The 20,174-nt window shown below is 36.2% G+C and overlaps 1 protein-coding gene across 2 annotated transcripts in view; it reads left to right on the plus strand.

Annotated features, from left to right (window-relative positions):
- Positions 1-20,174, plus strand: part of slc2a9l2 (solute carrier family 2 member 9, like 2) — a 116,442-nt gene that overhangs the window by 54,270 nt on the left and 41,998 nt on the right. For both annotated transcript variants that reach the window (XM_024270773.2, XM_024270771.2), the window contains exons 8-11: positions 4,024-4,211; positions 6,651-6,761; positions 17,092-17,193; positions 17,459-17,534. In XM_024270773.2, coding sequence (XP_024126541.1) covers positions 4,024-4,211; positions 6,651-6,761; positions 17,092-17,193; positions 17,459-17,534 — 477 coding nt within the window. The remainder of the gene's footprint in view (positions 1-4,023; positions 4,212-6,650; positions 6,762-17,091; positions 17,194-17,458; positions 17,535-20,174) is intronic.

The following is a 20,174-nucleotide window of genomic DNA, read 5'->3' on the forward strand; positions in this document are numbered from 1 at the left end:
AAAATTGTGACAAAAAAAAAAAAGTTAAAAAGACCATTAAAAAGGGTAAGATCTTGTGCTTGTTTGAAACTATTCTGCATCAGCAAAAAGCACCCAGTTGAGTCACTGCCTCACCACTACCTATTTCTTTTGGTTTGACTGTTTTGTATTCACTTCTTCACTTTTTTTGTAATTTCAAGAAGTTTTTCATTTTGATAAACTATTTTCCATATAATTGAAAATATGGTCATAATTCTGGTTTTATGTTTATCAAGTAATTAAAAAAGGAAAAGGTACAAAAAAAAACAAAAACATTTGGGACGATTAAAATCAATTGAGATTTTAAGGTTCATGTCTGTTACGTCCTGCTGCACCTGTTTTTTCCATCCAGGCCTTCGGCTCACCTGGCAGGTGTGTCCAATGTGCTTTAATTGCCACCTGCTGTCTATTTAAGACAGAGAAGACCACACCAATTTGGTTTTGTTCTCTTTTACCCTTTTTGTCCTCAGCAATATTAGATTACTGGATTTTGTTGTGTTAGTTTGGGGTTGGACTTTGGTAGTCTTAATTTGCGGGCTTTGTTTATTTGTTTTCTGTAGGTAGTTTTGCTAGGCAGCAATTAGCAGGGAGCTGCTGACTCCGGTCGACATGGGTGGGTCAGCAGTCTCACTGACTTATTTTATTTTTGGCAAAGGTTCCAACTCCCCTTTGGTTTGTCTTTTTTTTTTTTTAACCAGCACATAATTATTTCATTTTGGTGCTTTCATTTCAGGACACAGGGTTTTCTTTATTATAATAAACTGTTTTCCCTTTATCATCGGTGTCTGATACCACCGATTAAAGGTGTAGTGATTCATTTGAATGATTTTCTGATTCATATTATAATTTATGGTTGACATCTTTAGCCAACAATTCAACCAGTGTGCCTCAGAGACAAATACCTGGTACTGAACAGTGCAGGTGAAGTTTTCCAGATTTCTTGTATTTCTTGCAAGATAATCAAGTGTAAATGAAATGTGTACAAACAAACAGGTAAACCAGAATGAACGACATATCCATTCACATTTTAGTTTCGTAAAGCTCCGCCCACTGTTGTTTTTCCACATCACATTCATCACATTATTAATTAAATTCAAATTGTTTCCACACTGTAATGATGGATTGATAACTTTTTGCAGCCATTACATGTGTTATCCGCTGTGATGGTCATTTTTACATTATAGTAAAATAAACCTCAGTGCCTTCATTTTAAAATGATTTAAAATGGTATAGGTCGATTTGATTAACAACTTGCCTCAGACAGATTGATCAGATTGGATCAAATTGCTTCATCGATTAATTTTTCCACCCCTACTGCTGTTGCATGTTTTCAGAATTGGTGGCAATTTCAGCAAGAGAATTGAAAAATAAGTGCCATCTGATAGGAATTAACTTTCATATTCTAATAGTAAATTTACCTTTTGAAACTTTCTCTGTCTAAAGGACATGTGAAGTGATACTGAGTGGTTCATTTTGTGCTGCCTTTTAATTACGCACTACTTGATGCACTATTGACGCGTTCATGACACCTGTCAATCAAAATATTGTATAGCCCCATCTTTCATCCTAAGATCTGCTGTCACCTACTGAGGGGCCCTTGTGTCCACAGTCCTGCTCTTTTGTTCATTCCCAACAGCTCCTGACAACATGTGAGGGTAGGATATGACAGTCTCACCTTTTGACTTTACTGCCCCCCTCACTTTAACAAAGCAAACTCGCCCGCCACGATTTGTTAGTTCATGTCACGCTTTCCCTTGCAAGTGAGCAAAACTCCAAAATACAGAAACTTCTCCCTTTGGAGGAGTGACTCATTCCTAAACCTACTGCATCACAAGTGCGGAAACAAACGAAATAAATGATGAACTGAGTAAAGCTCAAAGGGAAGATAAATATTAAAGTTTTTAAAAATGCTCTCTGATGTATTGCATATATTCATATTGGCTATAATAATAAAAAAAAAAAGTCTGACAGAGTTTTCCAGACTGACGTCTTAACATATTTTTGTATTTGAAGGAAATGTGATGATCAGCAAGGATATATTCTCTAACCATCATAAAACTATACATATATTCCTGACAACAGTAGAATGTAATAACACTGAAAATCTGTCATAGTGGATTTGCATGCAGAACATTGGGGGCTACTTCGTACCTGTTTCCTGGAGCAGCTGAGGACAATAATCCGTATCTATCATTAAGTCTGTCTTCGTCTCCTCCTCCCTCTGCTTCCAGTACTGAATACAATTTTTTTTTTGCCTTGTTTATTTATGAGAGTGCTATTAACAGCAATCTGTTATCTTCCTGGGACCTGAAACTTCCCATCTCACAAACAGACTGTAAAAGTTTGAGCAAAATACTTTAAAAATGTCTCAGTTTAATGATGAATTGGCCTTAATTTTCAGGGCTGACCTGGGTTGTCTCATATTATGTTGCATTTTGTACAACCTGTGGTCTATTTTTGAACATTTATGCACAAATATGTTCAAAAACTTAGATTTATGGGTAACGGCTTTCTTCCTAAGATTTCAATCTTAATCCGCTTTGACATTCACTTGACTTTCAAACGTTCAAACACTGATAAGAAAAAGGCTTCAGTATGTAGTGTTTCCTCTTCCAGGTACTTTTAGGTAATAATTAATTAAATTTCTGTTCTGCATTTTTTTTTTTTTTTTTTGTCAACAAAAATGTATTTTGCTTCAAGTTGTATATGACAGAATTCTAAGCTATAGTTAAAATAAGTACAGATCACCCAAATTAAATAAAGCCAGACAATTTTTGGCTCTTTGTTTAATTTATATTGTTCATCTTTTATGTAACATGTTGAAAAAATCTTGTTAGCATTTGTAACCTTCATCAATCTGAAGTGAAATAGAGTTGGTGCTTGTGTCTGTAAATTATAGGGCCTTGATTGATGCTCTCACAAATGTCCTCTGTGAGTTAAATGAGGCTAATTGTTAAAATGGCTCATTTGCCCTTTAGAAAATATTCACATTTAGCATTACGCTCAGTTCCCCTGGAAGTACAACGAAAACCTTGTGTCTAATTACAAAAACGAAAAAGGCTGTTGGGACAATTTGAGCATTTATTGTCGATTGCCAACTTGTTTTCTTTACGTTAGTGTAAAGCCATATAATATTTACAGATATGGACAAAATCGTTGTTATCCTTCGGTTAATGAAAAAATATATACATTCACCTGGAAACTGACAAATATTAAAAATTAAAATCTGCAAAAAGTTACAAAATAAACGCAGACAAATGACTTGAACTATTTTAAATGGAGCCAAAATGATTATTTCTCTCTCTTTTTGGGGTTAAGTAATGACCTAATTTAGCCCCTTTAACTCAATGCTCAACTAAACAGTAGAGCACGTTTTAAAAACCTATTTTTAGAAACATTGATTTGTGTGTATTACTTACCAAATGCAATAAATTATTTAACAGTAAATGTTTTTTTAAAGGTTCAAGCTATTATGAACAGTTGACTTTCATATTAACAGTAAACATTATGTTAATACAGCCTTTATTCTGACATAAAGCCACATTCTTATCTCATCCTTGAGTGGGATTCACATAAAGCCAAACTGCTGTTTTAAGGACTCTGTTATTTCGCCTAAATCCTTTTTGGGGTCTATATAATATTTAGAGATAGTAATCAAATTAAGATGTTATTTATTTATTTGTACATTTGCTCACTCACTCACTCTGAAGTGGTCAATCATTCAGCATCAAGAATTCAAAGACTTGTAAATCTTTTAGGGTTTAAAGAGAGACTTCTGATTACAAAGATCGCAGGGATCCTGTTGAGCTGCAGGAGACATCTTTCGATTTTTTCAGGTTGACTAATTGGATGTTCTGGCTTCAGCAAATAGCTCCATTCGTGAGAATGCACAATGTTCTCATTTGTCGTGGAACAAATCTCCACTTTGATCTCAGCATGATGGCTGTTACTGATGGTTCCTGTGTGCTGGGTGTCTTTAATGCCGCGCTCGTTTGTGTGTGTCAGCTTTTCAGAGGTTTTTGGGGAAGAAGGATGTGTCCCAGGAGCTGGAGGAGGTCCACGCGGAGGCTCGCGCTCAGGACAACCTGCACGCCGTCTCAGTGTTACAGATGCTGAGGACTCCAGCTGTTCGCTGGCAGCTCATCACCATCATCATCACAATGGCCTGCTATCAACTCTGTGGCCTCAATGCTGTAAGATGATGCAGTTCTTTCACTTTAGAGTGAAATACTTTAGGCTGTCCAAACTGTTTTCCTCCTTTGCTTTTATGGGATTTCATTTTTTATCATGTATAGATTTTTTGTGAAAGTTGCTAAGTGGGAACTTCAACTCAAATCAATCAAAATTATAGACAGCGTTGAGACTTAGCTAAAGATTCGTCCCTGATGGCTTTGGACTTGACTTGAGCTTTTGAAGAATTTTTATTTTTAACACGTTTGTTTCCCGACTCATCATATATGGATGTGTGGGAAGGGACACTTCACGTCACATGTGACCCCAACTTGTCGTTTTTTGACATACTGAAAATGAGAAATCCCGAAACGCTGGTGATTGATTTATGTTTTCATCCATAACAATATTTTGCTTTAATTTCTTTTTTATATACCTACAAAAATGTAGGCTATTTTAGGTGATAGCATAGAGCGCCGCTTTCAGACTATATAAAAAAAAATACTTTTCTTTATTATTATTATTATTATTATTATTATTATTATTATTATTCAGAATCTGAACCGAAGTCACTTAATCTGAGCAGGCAGCATGTAAAAACATGACGAGTTAGACTCACCCAAAGCCTCAATCCGTGCCGTAGAGGGGTTACTAGTCATGTATGATGGGTTGGGGTGAGGATGTGTTAGTATTTCTTGCCTACTAAAGATAAATAATGTTTAGCAAAGTAATACATTTCAATTCCAATTTTGTGTTAAATTTGTGGTAGTGCCGACACAATAAATCAGTCATGTCCAAAGTTAGGCCAAATGTTTCCCATGTTTACATTTCTACCAACACTTTCAAAAAACTATGATTTCTTGATTGTGATTGGCTAAATTGAGTTAATGTATAAAACAACATGTGACTACTTGACCTTTAGATACTTAAGGATCACATGAGAAGAACACATTTATTTGCCTCTGTGATCAAAACCACAGTGGTTTACGCTTATAAATAAGGCAACTGTTTGAATTATTTTCCTGTTCATGTTATTTAAATGTAGAAGCTTACAGTGAACATTTAACACTAAACATTTCACATGAACCCAGATTTAACATTGACAAATTTTTTTTTCCAGACTTTTTCTATTTTATTTCTGGCCTAAAAAATGAAATTCAAAATAATTTTGGTAAAAAAAATATATTTAGATAAACCAAATGCTGGTTGTTTGGTTGGTTGGCCCTCACACATTTTCACCTCACCAAATCTATCCCTCTTTGCAAAAGTTTGGACCTCCCTTCAGTAAATACTTCAGCTACCATACTGATATTTCGTGCCATCTGTGACTCGTCACTTAACCATGTGACCAAAAACTTGAGATTAGAGTGGGACATGAGCATATCTGCTGTTTGCAGGGGTGATTTATTTTTACAATTTCCCATCAAAGGAATGACCGCTTTGCTCAGGCCAGATGGCAGGTTTCTACATGGCAGATATGGGATGTAAATTAAATTCATCCATTCCTTAAAGTCCAGCTCTTAGTTGGAGTTGAGTCTCACAGCGCTTCAAGTCTTGGCAAGGAATTGTAACCATAAATTTATGAGGAAGCTTCTAAAAATGTTTCTGATTAGTTACAAAACTTCTCTGAGTTGCACCGCCTCAGTCTTGAGATGTAAAAATGTTGAACTTGTTGTCTCAAGCTGTTTTTAGTTTCCAAAGTGTGTTAAGAATATGAAGCATCCGTACACCAAAAGGTCCAATATGTTAACAGTAATGCATAAACATTTTATTGGCTCTTTAACAGGAGGTCTGCTGACTGCTCACATGCTCTGTCCCATTAGTATCTTTCAAGTGACAAGAACATCAATAGTGCCTGTTAGGAGATGGATCAGGTGTGGCAACATGCAACACACAGTACCCCCCTCTTCCCTGGGGGTTTCTGCATCCGCAGCGGTGACCTCATGCGTGTGAAAAACATATGGGGTTCGTAAGTTCATTAATATGTCTGACCGCGTGAACTAGCTTCGTTTCTCACGCCTCAGAAAACAATCCTTGAGTTAAAAAGCAGGAAAGAATATTGCTCAAATTAGAGGGAATCTGTGTCTTTTTGTGCTTTTTTGGTCCACAAGACTCGATATTTAATCATCCTGCCCCTACTGCTTTAAGTGCATTTAGGTGGTAATGAATGTTGGCCAACCATCGGACCTGCTTCACATCTCCTGGGCTTGCATGAGCAATAATAGCCCTGCATAAGGAGCAAGAGGAGACTGGTTACTTCTCCTCTGTCAACATGTGTTGCATCTAGAGACACTGATTGCACTAATAGCCAAATTAAGGCATTCAAATAGAAACATGTATCAATATATTACTTTTTAAATAAAAAAATATTTTTTACTGTACTTTCAAATTACTGATACTAAAAATGGATTTGATTTAGGTAAAACAAAAAGGTGTTTTTAAGTTGATTTATTCTCTTGCAGATCTGGTACTACACTAATGGGATCCTTCGGGAAGCAGGCTTTGCTGACAACATCCTACCCTATATCACATTGAGCACAGGGGCTGTTGAAACTCTGGCTGCCATCATCTCTGTAAGTGCGCATGTGTTATCAGAACACACACACCAGGTAGTTGGGGGTTTTCTGCTTTTAATAGTCAGTGATAGCACAGATAAGTAAACCACAATGCTTCATGTGTAAATCTATTTAGACACTTGTTGTGGAACTGTTTGTTTGCTAAATGTGCAACTTTTAAGGATTTCATAGCTTGCAGAAAAAAAAAGTCTTTTAGTTGGAAATAATGTAGTGCCATAAATAGGCAGTGCTGACAGTGAGATTTGAACATAAAAAGAGGTTTTCATGTTGGTTCACCAGCTTTCATGGTGGCTGAGCATTAGAACTCGTCCTCTCCAGGGAATGCTGTACACTCCACAGTAAAAAATGGGATTTGGACATTTTTTCAGGAATTAATAAAGAGTAGAAAAAGGAAAAGAAAACTCAATATAACGTTAGAAAGAGGCTTTTTACTTTTTTGTGATTATGTTACTATATTTAGCAGAAAGGTATTAAAGTCTCACTCTAACTATATTTTTATTTATTGTTAAATTATTCCAAGTGGGCTTTTAATTATGATTAAACTGTTTTTTAGTCAAAATCAAAAAGACTGCTGCTTTGTTTTATTTTTTTTTATTTGCCTTTGGGTTGTGGGCAGGATTGTTGGAGCAGAAGTAACCCTACGTTGATATCCCGTCACTATGGCAAGCTTTTTTGTCAGTAAATCAATATCCTTGATGTGGAGCTGTTTTGAACCTATAGTAATGCCATACATACAACTAGTTAACTAGTAATGTTAAAACAATATGCACTAGTTTACCAGTGGACTATATTTATGCTGATTAGTTACTGATGCAAGTGTTCTCTCTCACTAGTTAGCTAGTAAAACTAACATTCATCTCACTAGTTATATAGTTAATATTTTGCATGTCACTAGTGAACTGTTGCAATATTTTGGTCACACTAGTTACCTAGTGAGCTTTACAGGAGCCTCACTAGTGAACTTATGGAAAATGTGCATGTAACTAGTTAAGTAGTTCCCTTGTTAGGTTGTCACTAGTTTACTAGTAGGCTCAAATAGTGCCCACCAGTAAACATAACTAGTTAACTAGTTCACTTTTTTTACACAGTTTTTCAAACCTCAGGTTCTCATCTGCTCCTCTTCCACAAGAATTTAATAAAGAAATACTAAGAAAAGCTGTTTGAATCTTAAATTATTCTAAATAAGTCCTCTACCATGAGAAAAATACTACAAAAACTTCTTAAACACAATAACAGCATGATTTTCATTTGAGGATACTCACTTCAACATCTTAAGTTTCAATAAGACTAATCAACTTATTGATTTTAATTTGATGTAATGAAAACTATCTCAGATGTTTGGGTATAAATCCTAATAACAGCTGCACATTGTATGTTTCTACGATGAAACCCAAGTTCAAAACAAATATGATTTTTTGGAGTATTAATAACTTCAATATAAATCCTTGATGCATCCCAAAAGAAATCCCTGACAAGGATTTAGAGGGTGAAGTCTATTTCTGCTGATTACTCTTTCTGTTCTCAAGCAGCAAACAGCAGGAAACAACTTCCTGAGAGGCAGAGTTTGAGCGCAACAACATTCATTTGAAGCCTCAAAATACTCTTCACTAGTTCTTGACATGACTTGCTAGTATTTTGTATTGAATTGAAACATAGTGTCGCTTTAGGAAGAATAGATCACTGACGTTTACATACTATTTTATATATTTGGTCTCATTTAGGAACAATTGTGAAGTCTTTGTTATTGATTCACGCCATATACTGCATTAACATGAAGATTTTCAGGTGGAATAGATCTCTATAACTAGTAAACTGAGGGAAGAACTTGAGTGCCTCCCAGAAAAGTAACGTGAACACCAGCTGCTGGTAGAAGACCTCCAGATGGGATCCTGCATGAGGAGCCAGAGGAGACGTCTGGGGATGAAGGGCCTGGATATCGGATAATTTGCTTAGTTTACAGACGCACTCATTTTAAATAAATCAGTCTTCCACACTGTTTTAGAGGCATGCATAAAAAAAAACTTTTTCTTTTCTTTTTACGTTATTTTTTGTTGTGGAGTTTAATTAATTCATTACACAATGCTTATTTGCCTTTTTCTTCATCAAATCTTGAATGTATAAGACTACAAGACTTTTGAATTCCTCAAATACAATCACACTAAGCAAAGACTAATTCCATTTAGAGGACTTTCTTCCAGTGACTTTCATCCCTTTTGGCTGATATTTAGTGCTCTTGTTTAAAGAAAAAAGCCACAAAATCTAAACAGAATTGCTCCAATCCACTCTCTTTTTTTACTGCTGTTAGAACCCCAGTGGGCTGACATCTATTTTTGAGTTTCCAGATCTGCAGCAGAGGTTACACCGCCGTGTGACTTAACGGTGAAGGTGTCTGACTCCAACCTCCTGCAGATTAGACAGACAGCGGCGTTCCCTGTATTTGTGCAGCGAGTCAGTAGTGACTCTTCCTGACTTTCTGTTGATTTAAATAGAAGTATAATTAATTAACTGTATGTAAAACATAAAAAGTTACAAAATCCAATTAGTTAAATCAGTTGATCTCATTCTAAAATGTTATTTTTCCTTAAATAAAATGTTGTATAGTTTAACTAATGTCTGATAATTTATTCTTTCTCTGCAGTAATGTTTATGTACTATCTGGGCTAGAGACCAATAGTTTTGTTCAAGCAAAAATATGCTACTGACAAACTAGTCTGTCTGTTTTTCCCACTTGCATAAAAAAGCAGTTTACATTTTTTTATTATGTAGATGTAGTTAAGCAACATGTTAAAAGGTGTCGTGATTTGCAATTAAATAATTGTCAGATCCGCAACCCGGAAAGGGACAAAGCGGTTCGGAAAATGGATGGATGGATAATTGTCAGACCAAATTAAAGTTAAATTTTTGTGGGTTTTTTTTCTTAGCTAAAAGCAAAATAGGAAACAATGATTGTCTAACAAATGTAATTAAAACATTTGTTAAGCATTTGTTTTAAAAACATGACTTTTTATATTTATATATACATTTTTGACACTCCTAGAAATAATATAAAATGCAAATAATTGAAGGTTACAATGAAACAGGCCTAGAAAAAAAATCTACTGTCTGGAAATGTGTTGATTTTTAAAAAAAGAAAAAGAAAATTCAGCATTTTTTTATTGTTATTGTTATTTCAAGAGAAGCAATGCACAAAAAATAATCTTTCTTTTCTGATTTGGTCATGATGGGACATTTGAATGCATTTCTACACTTTTGAATGAACAAAAAACAATTGATTCACAACTTTATGTGTCATAATTTGGAAATAAAAAGACAACTGGAGGAGTATTTTTTTAGGGGCTAGGAATTAAAAGAAATAATTAATTTGACATGAAGCATTTCAGTTCTTTTCACAAAATTCAATGTGAGGTTTAAAACAATGTTGAATTATATATAATAGCCACATGTGCACGATCACAAGCTTACATTTAGGGCTCCTATGACATGTTTGGTAATGCGTTACTGCTGACAAAATCCAAAGAACAATAGAAAAGAAAAGAAAAATGAAAATGGAGATTATGGGAACAAATGCAATGTGGTTTGGTGAGAAGATATGATTTTCCTCAATTTGTTCTTTTTAGTCCTTAATCTCTTTAAAGTGACAAACTGAAGGATAAAATGTAAAAAAATAAAATTGCATAAAGCAGTTAAACATTACATTTTAAACTAAAAAAATCAAATTCAAGAATTTTTGTTTAAATCTGCTGGGAGTATTTGATGTCAGAACAAAAATGAAGGAGAATCTGCAGTTGTAAAGCACTGTGTTGCAAGTCACTCTTTTGTAGTCCATCCAGCTGAGCAAAATTCTGGGATAAAAAAATATATATATTTTACACAAGATAGGATTTAAGGTGTTTAACACTTTGTTGTTGTTGGTTTTGTTTGCTTAGCATTTCATTTTGATGTGCTGAAAGGTTTTTAGCTGGTGAAAGGTCTGGACAGCAGCCAGACCAGTTCTTCGTCCAAGCTCTCCTGCAAATCCATATGATGGAAGAAAAAAATAACGTAAAGACTGGCTTTGTGGGTCCTGCTCAGACATCCAGTCGTTTTTGGCATAATAGTAGAATAATGGACTTCAGAGGGCTGTGTGCTTGGACGGGGATTTCTACTGTTGCTCTCTGAGTCTCTGCATTGATTTTCGTTACAGAATCAAGCCTCCTTTTAATTCAGTACCATCATTTGTAGCTTTGGCCCATGTGGACATTAGTGATAGACTTTAGCACAGACTGGTGTGTTCTGCCCATCTGTACCTCTGCATTGATCTCCCTCACTAATTCAGTGTGATACCCAATTAAACAATTAAACTACTGCTGTTTAAACCAATTAAAATCAACTACATTTCTCTGTTGTAAAATTGTTCTCAGTGTTTTTTTTATTTTTTATAATTCAGTATTTAGCTATAATCCTGAGTTGTTTTTAAGACATATTTTCTGCAGGAGCTCATTAGAAATTTCCCTTTGCATTGTGGGTGGGACTGTTGCCTGTGGACGTAAGCCTCCGCTAGTTTCCCAACATACCTTTATTTCCACTCTCTCTCACTAGTGTCAAGCACTTCAAAAGCCGAAGCTAATATCAGCGTGGCAAAAACAATAGCAAACAATATGAAAAGTGCTACAGGAATACATTAAAAACACAGTTTTCATTGGAGTTGGTCTTTAGCTGCACAATTTATATATTTTTTTTTAGCAGTTGATATCTTCTTTCTCTGTCTCATAAAGTTTTCAAAATCCTAATTTTGTTTTTATTCCATTCAATTGAAACATTTAAGACACTGTTTTTTCCTTATGTGACATATCTCTCTTACCTTTTTTTTCTATTCTGCTTTACTTTGCTATGGGAAGAATATTTTTAGTCTCTACCCAAGTAAATGTTTTCTTCATTTTAACTGTGTTTAGATTTCATGTTGAACGTTTCACAGATTGATCTCACAGTGGTCAGTAACTCATGATTGAATGATGAAAAGCAGTCTTCACCGCAGTAGAAAAGACTGTTAAACACGCTTGAAATGAACTTTTCTTCAATGTTGCCTCCTGTCAGACACTGAAAAATCAGGGACTTTCACCAGGGAGGACTGAGCGAAAACCCATCCTGCTTCCAACTCACTGATGAATCCAAATTGTGTCTGGGAACAGTTTGCTTGTTAATAATTTATAAATGTGACCTAAATTCACCTTTTGACTAATTTTCTAATTCAGCTGTGCAGATTAGACTACAGAAGAGTTTTTTTGTCATCTGTAATCACAATGACAGGCATGTTGCTGCTCGCTTTAGGAACATCTGTTGGAAGCAGCTGGTTTGCCCACAGATTCCCGAGCACAAAGAAATGACAGACTCTGGTTTTAATTAACCTCTATAAAATAAAAACAGGCATTTTATTTTGAAGGAGGAATATCACTACTGCTATGGATGAGAACTACAGATGCAATTCTTGCTTTGAGGATAACTTGGAGAAGAACAGAGAAGGTCAGAGGGAGCTGCATTGTGTCTTTGTAGCTCTAGAGAAAGTCGATGACAGAACACAGAGTTGGATTTTGCTGGTTTGTATAAGGAAGTCCAGAGTGACAGGGAAGTGTGTTGGAGTTGTTAGAGAGTGGTGAGATGTGGTGTAGGTGTGACTGTCAAGTGTTTCCGAATTTTGTGCGCTTTTCCCACACTTGAAAAAGGGCTGAACATCCAAAGGAGAGGGCTGATTTACTCAGACTGCCACTTAATGTTGTTTTCCAAGCTTTATTTATTTTTCCATTTTTGTTAGTGAGCAGTGAATAGGTAAAAACCTTAAAACACACACACAATAGTATGAATAAATATTTACAATGTCAAATTATATCACACAACAGCAACAAACAACTTTAATCAATAATTTATATAATTTTAAGTGCCCCAATTTAACAATAAATTCATTTATATTACTGAATTTAAGTGCATGCTGAATGAATTCATATTTTAATTACATTTTTATTCAAGCTAATTCTTACCTTAATTTAAAAGCATTTTTATTCAATTTAATTAATCAAACTCTTCATTTTTATTTAAGTTCATACACCAAATTAATATTATTTCAAGAATTACTACAAAATACCACCAGCAAAGATTAATAACATTTACCTGAAACTCCACACCACAAATTCACCGAAGCTACAGTGCACACTTACAGGTTAAACCTCAACTCGGATGAAACTGAAAAGTCCGACTGGTCCCTGAAGTACACACAGACGATTTCAAAGTGCGCCCCACTGCCACACCAAACAAACGGGAAACAAAAGAGTGCAGCTCTTCTAATGTTCGGGCAAAGTCTTTTCTTACCGGCTGCCTCTTCTATTGATGGATGACAAACGCGCACAGGTAGGCATGCTTTACACACGCTCTACCAAAGTTTGTATCTCACCGGTGTTTGCTGAATGAAGTGTGTGCGCAGTCATTAAATGTCCGACGCAGCACGCTCAGCTGCTGAATCGTTCCGTGTCACGTGATTCAGCGCTACAGTGACAGAGGAGTTCAAGGTGCAGGTGGGACTGCATCAAGGATCAGCTATGAGCCCCGTCTTGTTTGCAGTGGTGATGGACAGACTGACACAATGGTGGACTATGATGTTTGCAGATGACATTGTGATATAAAGTGAGAACAGGTAGAGGGACATCTCGAGATGTTGAAGAATGAAAAAGAATGAAAACCAGCCACAGCAAGATAGAGTATCTGTGTGTAAATAAGAGTTACTCAAGTAGAATGGTGAGGTTAGTCCAGTGGAACAGAAAGTGTGGTAAAAAGATGAAAAGGTGAGTGGAAGCTGGAACAGGTGGAGGAAAGTTTCAGCAGTTTGTAGCATAGTTGAGTACTGCACATTTCAGGCTTCTAGGTTCAAACATTTGCATTCATATTTCAGAGGCGGAGCCATTGCACGCATGTTGAAAGTTAAACCAGACTGAACTTTGTCCAATCAGGGACTATGATTTGCTAGTGCCATATGAATGGTGCCCCTTTCAATTCATGAAGGTATCACCTGATTGAAAATTGATCGTGCAGGAGAGATTACAGTAATGATTTTAGTTTGTGGTCAGTTGGAATTATTTGACACAAAGTGTTTCATATATCGGAGTAAAGCTGTGAAAGAAATTCTGGAGCACTGCTTTAACATTTCACACTAAACCTCTTCTAACTGTAGGTCCATGTGCTAGTATCAGGTAGCAGCTGTGTGAACACCATATGCTAAGCATGTGTTTAGCACAAGTCAAATAAATAAAAAGAAAACGTTTGTGATTTTCAGTTGAATTACTTCTCATCCTCAAATATGATCTTTACTGAACTTGATCTGCTTTTGCTGTTATGTGTTTCGCCCTTAACTTCCCTCTCTTCAGTTCATACTGAAACATGTAACCAGTTGTTTCCCTATATCTTGTTAGAGAAGTGACATATTGACAGAGCAATTATGCATTGATTCAGGTCTTGAAGTTTTCAATTAGAACTACAAAATACCTCAAATTGTTCATGTTAGGACTGTGTTTTCTGCTGAAATACTGCACTTTTCAGCTGCCTGAGTGCTTGCAGTTAGAAGCTAGACTCTGATAAAACAGATGATTAAAAGAGACTGTTAACAGTGCCTACAGAACGTCTTTTAAAGCGTTAATTAAAGCTTTCCCTCATGCTTCACCCTCACTTGTGGCCTTGACCATAAAGTCAACTGCTTCATAAATACTTTGCCTATTTATTAACTCTCCTAGCTGTGTTTGTTCTAGTTTATTTTCAACCATAGCTATTTTTCAAAACACATTAGGGATAAGGAGAGAAAAAAACGATTACAAGCCACTAAATGTAACATGCTATCCACTGACCTCCTGCCTTCTTTTCTAGTGCCCCTCCGGGCAAACATCCTTTTAATGCAGCGCACTTGTCACTATTCGACTGACTTACAAGCAAGAGCCGAGGATTTTGTGCCACCATGCATTAATTCAAACTCGTCCGCTGGTGTCGTCACACTCCAGAGCCTTTTGGCAAATTTAAATTCCAAAAATAAAAAAAATTAGTTTGGGATTTGAAACTGGGGGTACTGCACTTGAGGATACATTAAAATAAAAATGGTTTGGACTGATTACATTTGCTAACAAATAAAATAAGTAAATAAACATACAATCACAATCTTATAATGCTCCATGAAATTACTCATACCCTTAGGGTATGAATAATTTTGGGCAGCACCGTAGTTTATACAATATGCTATGGCTTTAAATGTTGTCATAGGGTTCCTTATGAATCTGAATTTGGTTGGAGGAGATTGCAGAAATAGAAGAACCGGAGGAGTTGTAGAAAGGAGCCAGTTGTCTGTAACGGCTTGTCTGATTTTTGATGTAATGAGTTATGACTGGACACTTTAAGCCTGCCAACGGTGAGGGCGGAAGTTACTATTCCGACCTCTGTCAGATCTGTCAAGATGCAGGATACGATCGGGACACTGGCTTTTGTGCAACAAAAGAAATGAAAAAACCCACTTAAATGAAAACAGTTGTTATTTTTTTTGGTCATGGAGGATATAGTATTTAAAGAACATTAAGCTTAAAAATGCCTTTCTGAGTATTTCTTTATTAAAATCATTGTGAATCAGTAGCAGATCAAAAATTGATGTAAACTAAAACGTGTATTTAACACATATAAGCTACAAACCTCCCGGAGACAAATAGATTAATGTACGTCTTCTTCTTCTACATCTAAGCTAGCATCTGGCACAAAACTGTACAATTAGAAAGCTCTAATATTGTTCGGCATTTTTTGTTGCACTGGCTATGATAGATTGGGGTTGTAAGCTAGTGGAAGAGTGAGTAAACAGATGGATGATGGAAAATAAGGGCAGGCCTACTTTGCGCCAACGTTCCTGCCCACAACTCAAACTAGAAAATGATACAAGTTTTTAATTGTGGCAAAGAACACTAAAAGACCACTGGAAACGCTTTTACTATCGACCAACAGATGATCAGAGTGGGACTTTAAAGGTGCACCGCCATTCCTTCATAATCATCAGTTCACTGCTTGTCTTTGCTCACAAAGACACATGGAGGTGGGGGCATGTAAGTAATATTTGTCAGTAATGGAAGGGCCTCTTTGTCTCATTCAGCTGGAGATTTAACTGCTGTCATTTTTCATCCAGTTTATTGTCTCAGTAATTAAAGAAAACACACAGCAGCATGAAACGGCAGTGTTCAAAAGCTTTCAACACTGAAGATAACTGAACGAAAGACAAATTCACACAGTTTTCCAGCCTCATTGGTCTTTTCTGTCCCCAGTTATATTTTATGAGGTCCAACAATAGTTAAACTTCTGCTGCCATTCTCATTTCACCAATGTTTGCTCTCACTTTCCCCTCATTCTCTCACACGAAGGCTCATAAATATCCATCCTCTGAAACCGTCAGAGACCCTAATGAGCTGTGGGTCTGCTGCTGGTAGCTGTGTGCGTACATGTGTCTGCAGTGTGGGAAGTATAGCTGAGAGAGAAACGTCTTGTGCCTGCAGGGATCAAGCCAACTGAGATATGCATACTTAGACACAATTGTGTACGGAGTGAACGCCACTGCTTTTAGAGACAATCCAAATATAAAGCTGGTGCAGTCTGGGACATGCCAGTGGGAAAACACCCAGAAAAAGAAAACAATCGTGTAGACTATGGAGAAGCGGATGAGGCTTCCTTATGCTGAGGTATGGCTCAGCACCCTCCCTCTATATCTCTTCTTAGAAGCCCTCTCAGTGGAGAAAAGCAAATGGTACAAAGAGAAGTAACCTTTTCCCCGCAAACTCCAGTTGATTTACATAAATGCATGCAATGCTTTGAGTACTGTATATTCAGAGTATAAGTTGCTCCAAATTATAAGTCGCAGGAGAAAAAAAAAACATGATAAAGAAGAAAAACTATATTAATATCGCACTGGAGTTTAAGAGACACTATTGGTAGAAAAGTACAAGGCTGCTGAACAAATCTGCCAAGGACAGTATAACGTTGTGTTCAGACTGGACACAATTCGTGCATCAAGTTTGTGTTTGAAAGGCACTTCAGTTATAGAGTGAAGTGGCGACAAAATTCTAGGCGAGCCTCATTTAAAGCCGAGTGTAAGAAGATCCATCCATCCTCGTATTTCTAATAAAAGCTGAATAACGTTGATGCCCTGAGATCAAACCAATCAAATTCAGTCACTGTGCATTTCCTCATTTAAAGAAAGCAAAGGTAGTCCACATGATAAAACAACATTTCTATATCAACCAGTCGATTTTGTATTGACTGGTGCATGTTGCTGTTTTGTCCCACCCTGCAGGGCCTGGTGATTGAGCGAATTGGGAGGAAGCCTCTCCTCATTTTTGGTTTCTCCTCCATGGCGGTGTTCTTCAGCTTACTCACAGCATTCCTCTATTTCCAAGTAAGAATAATAATATATATATATATTTTTTTTCATAACTTCCAATCTGCATATGAAGTAGAGTCACAATGTGCCATCCAATAAGGATTCTGAGGAAAGCATTACTTCTACGTCAACTCCTAATTTAAAGCTGGAAATGGAGTCTGTGCGTAATGATAGATTTTATGCATGAGTCATGGAAATAAAACTCTGATTTATTGCTGTTCAACAGTAGAGCATGAATGCTATTATGTGCCCTTTTAATTTAAGGCTGTTGTCATTTCAGAACAGTGTGGCATGGCTGCCCTACCTCAGTTACGTCTGTATCCTGGCTGTGATTGCGGCCTTCTGCTCTGGACCAGGTAAACGCCTGCGTACAGTAGGACAAACACCAGCAGATAGGCTAATCTAAATGACTTCTTAATTCAAAGAAGCAGCTGTTGCTTATTTCATGTGACTTTCCCAGTGCGCTCTGGAATAATCATCAAAGTAGTGCATCACTGATCTTCTCTGAAAGGTGCATCGCTCCATTACCACACTACAATGAACCCATAGAGGATAATATATGCCATGACTCTGCAATTGCACAGTGAAACGTGCATGTGTGCTTGCATTTCATTGGCCTTTTTGGGAGGATGCGACTTGTTTTGGTCAAGGTCGGGCCATCTCTGTGGCCACACACATCGCTTTGGAATAATTAGAACCCCAGGGAGGGCTCACCCTGCGAAGTGCTAAACCGCCCACAGGATGAGATGAGACCTTTTACTGTGATCACACGTGGAATGGAAGGTGAAGCACACTTAATTCCTCTCACCAGGGGGAAAAACACCGACACACACAAAGGAGCAGGTACGACGGCCGCTGCCCTCTGTCTAAACTCTGCAGCCATTAAGTTTCTCTCTCATTTGGAGTTCTGTTTCAGTCGCTGAGGGACGAGAGATTGTTTCACTGCTCAGTGATAATTTATGGCCTGTTGGAGGTAATAAAGCTTCTCTCTACAATAGTAAGAGAAGCATATTCACAGGAGGGATGGCCCCAGTGGTGCTTTGAGCCTTTGCGTGGATAAATGAAGAGCAATATTTCCTCTGAAGTGGCTTCACCAGGGAATCATGGCCCAGATATTTCACAGTTGGACAAAAAGATAAAGTTTATGTTTCCTTTTGAAAAGAAGCAGGATAAAAATCAAGACCTTTTTTTTTCTTCTGTTTGACACGCCAAATGACATGCAGCATGTTTGTCTTCTGCTCCCTTTGTCTTTCTAGATTCCACTTCTCTTTAAATTTCACTTTTTAAAATCAAGATTTCATATTATTCTTAAACATGTTGTTCAGGAATATCTATTGTTCAAAACACTCTTTGTTTAGTTGTGATTTGTTGCAGTCCCACATGCCTGGACTTTACCTTAAAATAATACATTTTTAGACTTTTATTTATTTCTCAAAATTGATCCTTTCAGTTAAAATTTCTTTACCTTATTTTTGTTATTTTAGATTTGTGACATGTATGTATTCCTTTAAAGCCCATTACATCAAAGAAATGATAGAAAATACTTTTATTTTTTAATCTGGGATTTTTGATGATGAAACCACAAAATCAATTGGAATGGTTATACAGGGTTATACCTATACAAAATTGTTTTGTTTACTTTAAGAGTATTTTCAACAAGCCGTTTTTATTCTTTTATCATTTATAATTTGTGCATATTTTGTGGGATTTTTCCAAAATGTTTTCATTCATTTAATCAATATTTATTTAATTCATAATTAATAAAGAACATGTTGCTCCTAAATACCTTTCATTTCAATTCTCCCTGCCCCCTGTAGATGTATTTATGAGTTGTTTTCACCATCATTTTCGATGCTATTTCTTTTATTTTACGTCCTATTCCTGAAACATTTTTGTTGCACTCATTGTGACAGCATGCGAGCGACATCTTGACATGTCCTTTCCTTTAAAACAAAAATCAACGTTCCCTCAAGCACTTTAAATTTCATGTTTTGTAATTTTTTTAAAGTTGCTCAACATTTGATGATAATAATTGTCTTCTATGTACTATCTAGCAAAATTATCATTTGGAAATATTATCAGGTATAATGCAACAGCTTGTAGAGAATTAATTTGCGGTTGCAAGAAGGGTAATTAACTTTCAACACCAATTGCCCGGGGCATGATGTGTGAAAAACAATAGAGAGGGGTTTTGATAATTACTACTAGGAAAAGGAAAAAGTAAACATGTGCATATGTTGTTGTTACTGATCATCAAAGCATCTGTGTAGAGTTTAGTTACAGAAAGAAAATGGAAAAGAGATGAGAGGCAAATGCAAAACTTTAAGGGTTTTTTGGGGGGGGGCAACCTCGCCAAAGCTTTCATTAAGAAGTTTGTAATACCTCGAAATGAAAGGAGTTATTCATAATTCAATGGGTGGTAGAAGTCAAATAATAGTTTTGGAGTTTTTTTTAAGAAAAGAAAAGCAGAATGATCAAGTTTCAGGGCACATTTTTCCTTCATTATGTTTGAAAGTGGAGTTTTGCAGCTTTACTTATACAGCTCCTTTCATCCATAAGAGCCAATGAAAAGACTCTAACGGGACATGGAAAAGCAACAGCAACATATAGAAACCCAAATTTAAAATAAAACTGAAATAAAAAGAAAATAAAGAAAGAGAAAATATACAATGTTGTCAGGAGGCTAATTTTTAACACAGTGACCCTGCTGGGTTTATTTGCTGTAGATCAAAAATACTGTATACTTTGGCCCCAAACCATGAATTATTAAAAAAAAAATAGCTTTAGACTTCAAAACCTGTTTTAGAGAGAGACTGAGAGACAGTATGTGCTTGGAAAAAAATCAATGCAAACAAGTTAAAGAATATAACTATAAAAAAAGCCATTTTATGAGAATAGAAAATGAGAACAAATCAATACATCTCTGCAATCATGCATTGCCTAATTGGAATAATGTTATTACAAAACTGCCATGTTTTTTTTTTTTTTTTTTTTTT

The sequence above is a fragment of the Oryzias melastigma genome, linkage group LG5 (assembly GCF_002922805.2).
Source record: "Oryzias melastigma strain HK-1 linkage group LG5, ASM292280v2, whole genome shotgun sequence".
In the NCBI taxonomy this organism is placed as follows: domain Eukaryota; kingdom Metazoa; phylum Chordata; class Actinopteri; order Beloniformes; family Adrianichthyidae; genus Oryzias; species Oryzias melastigma.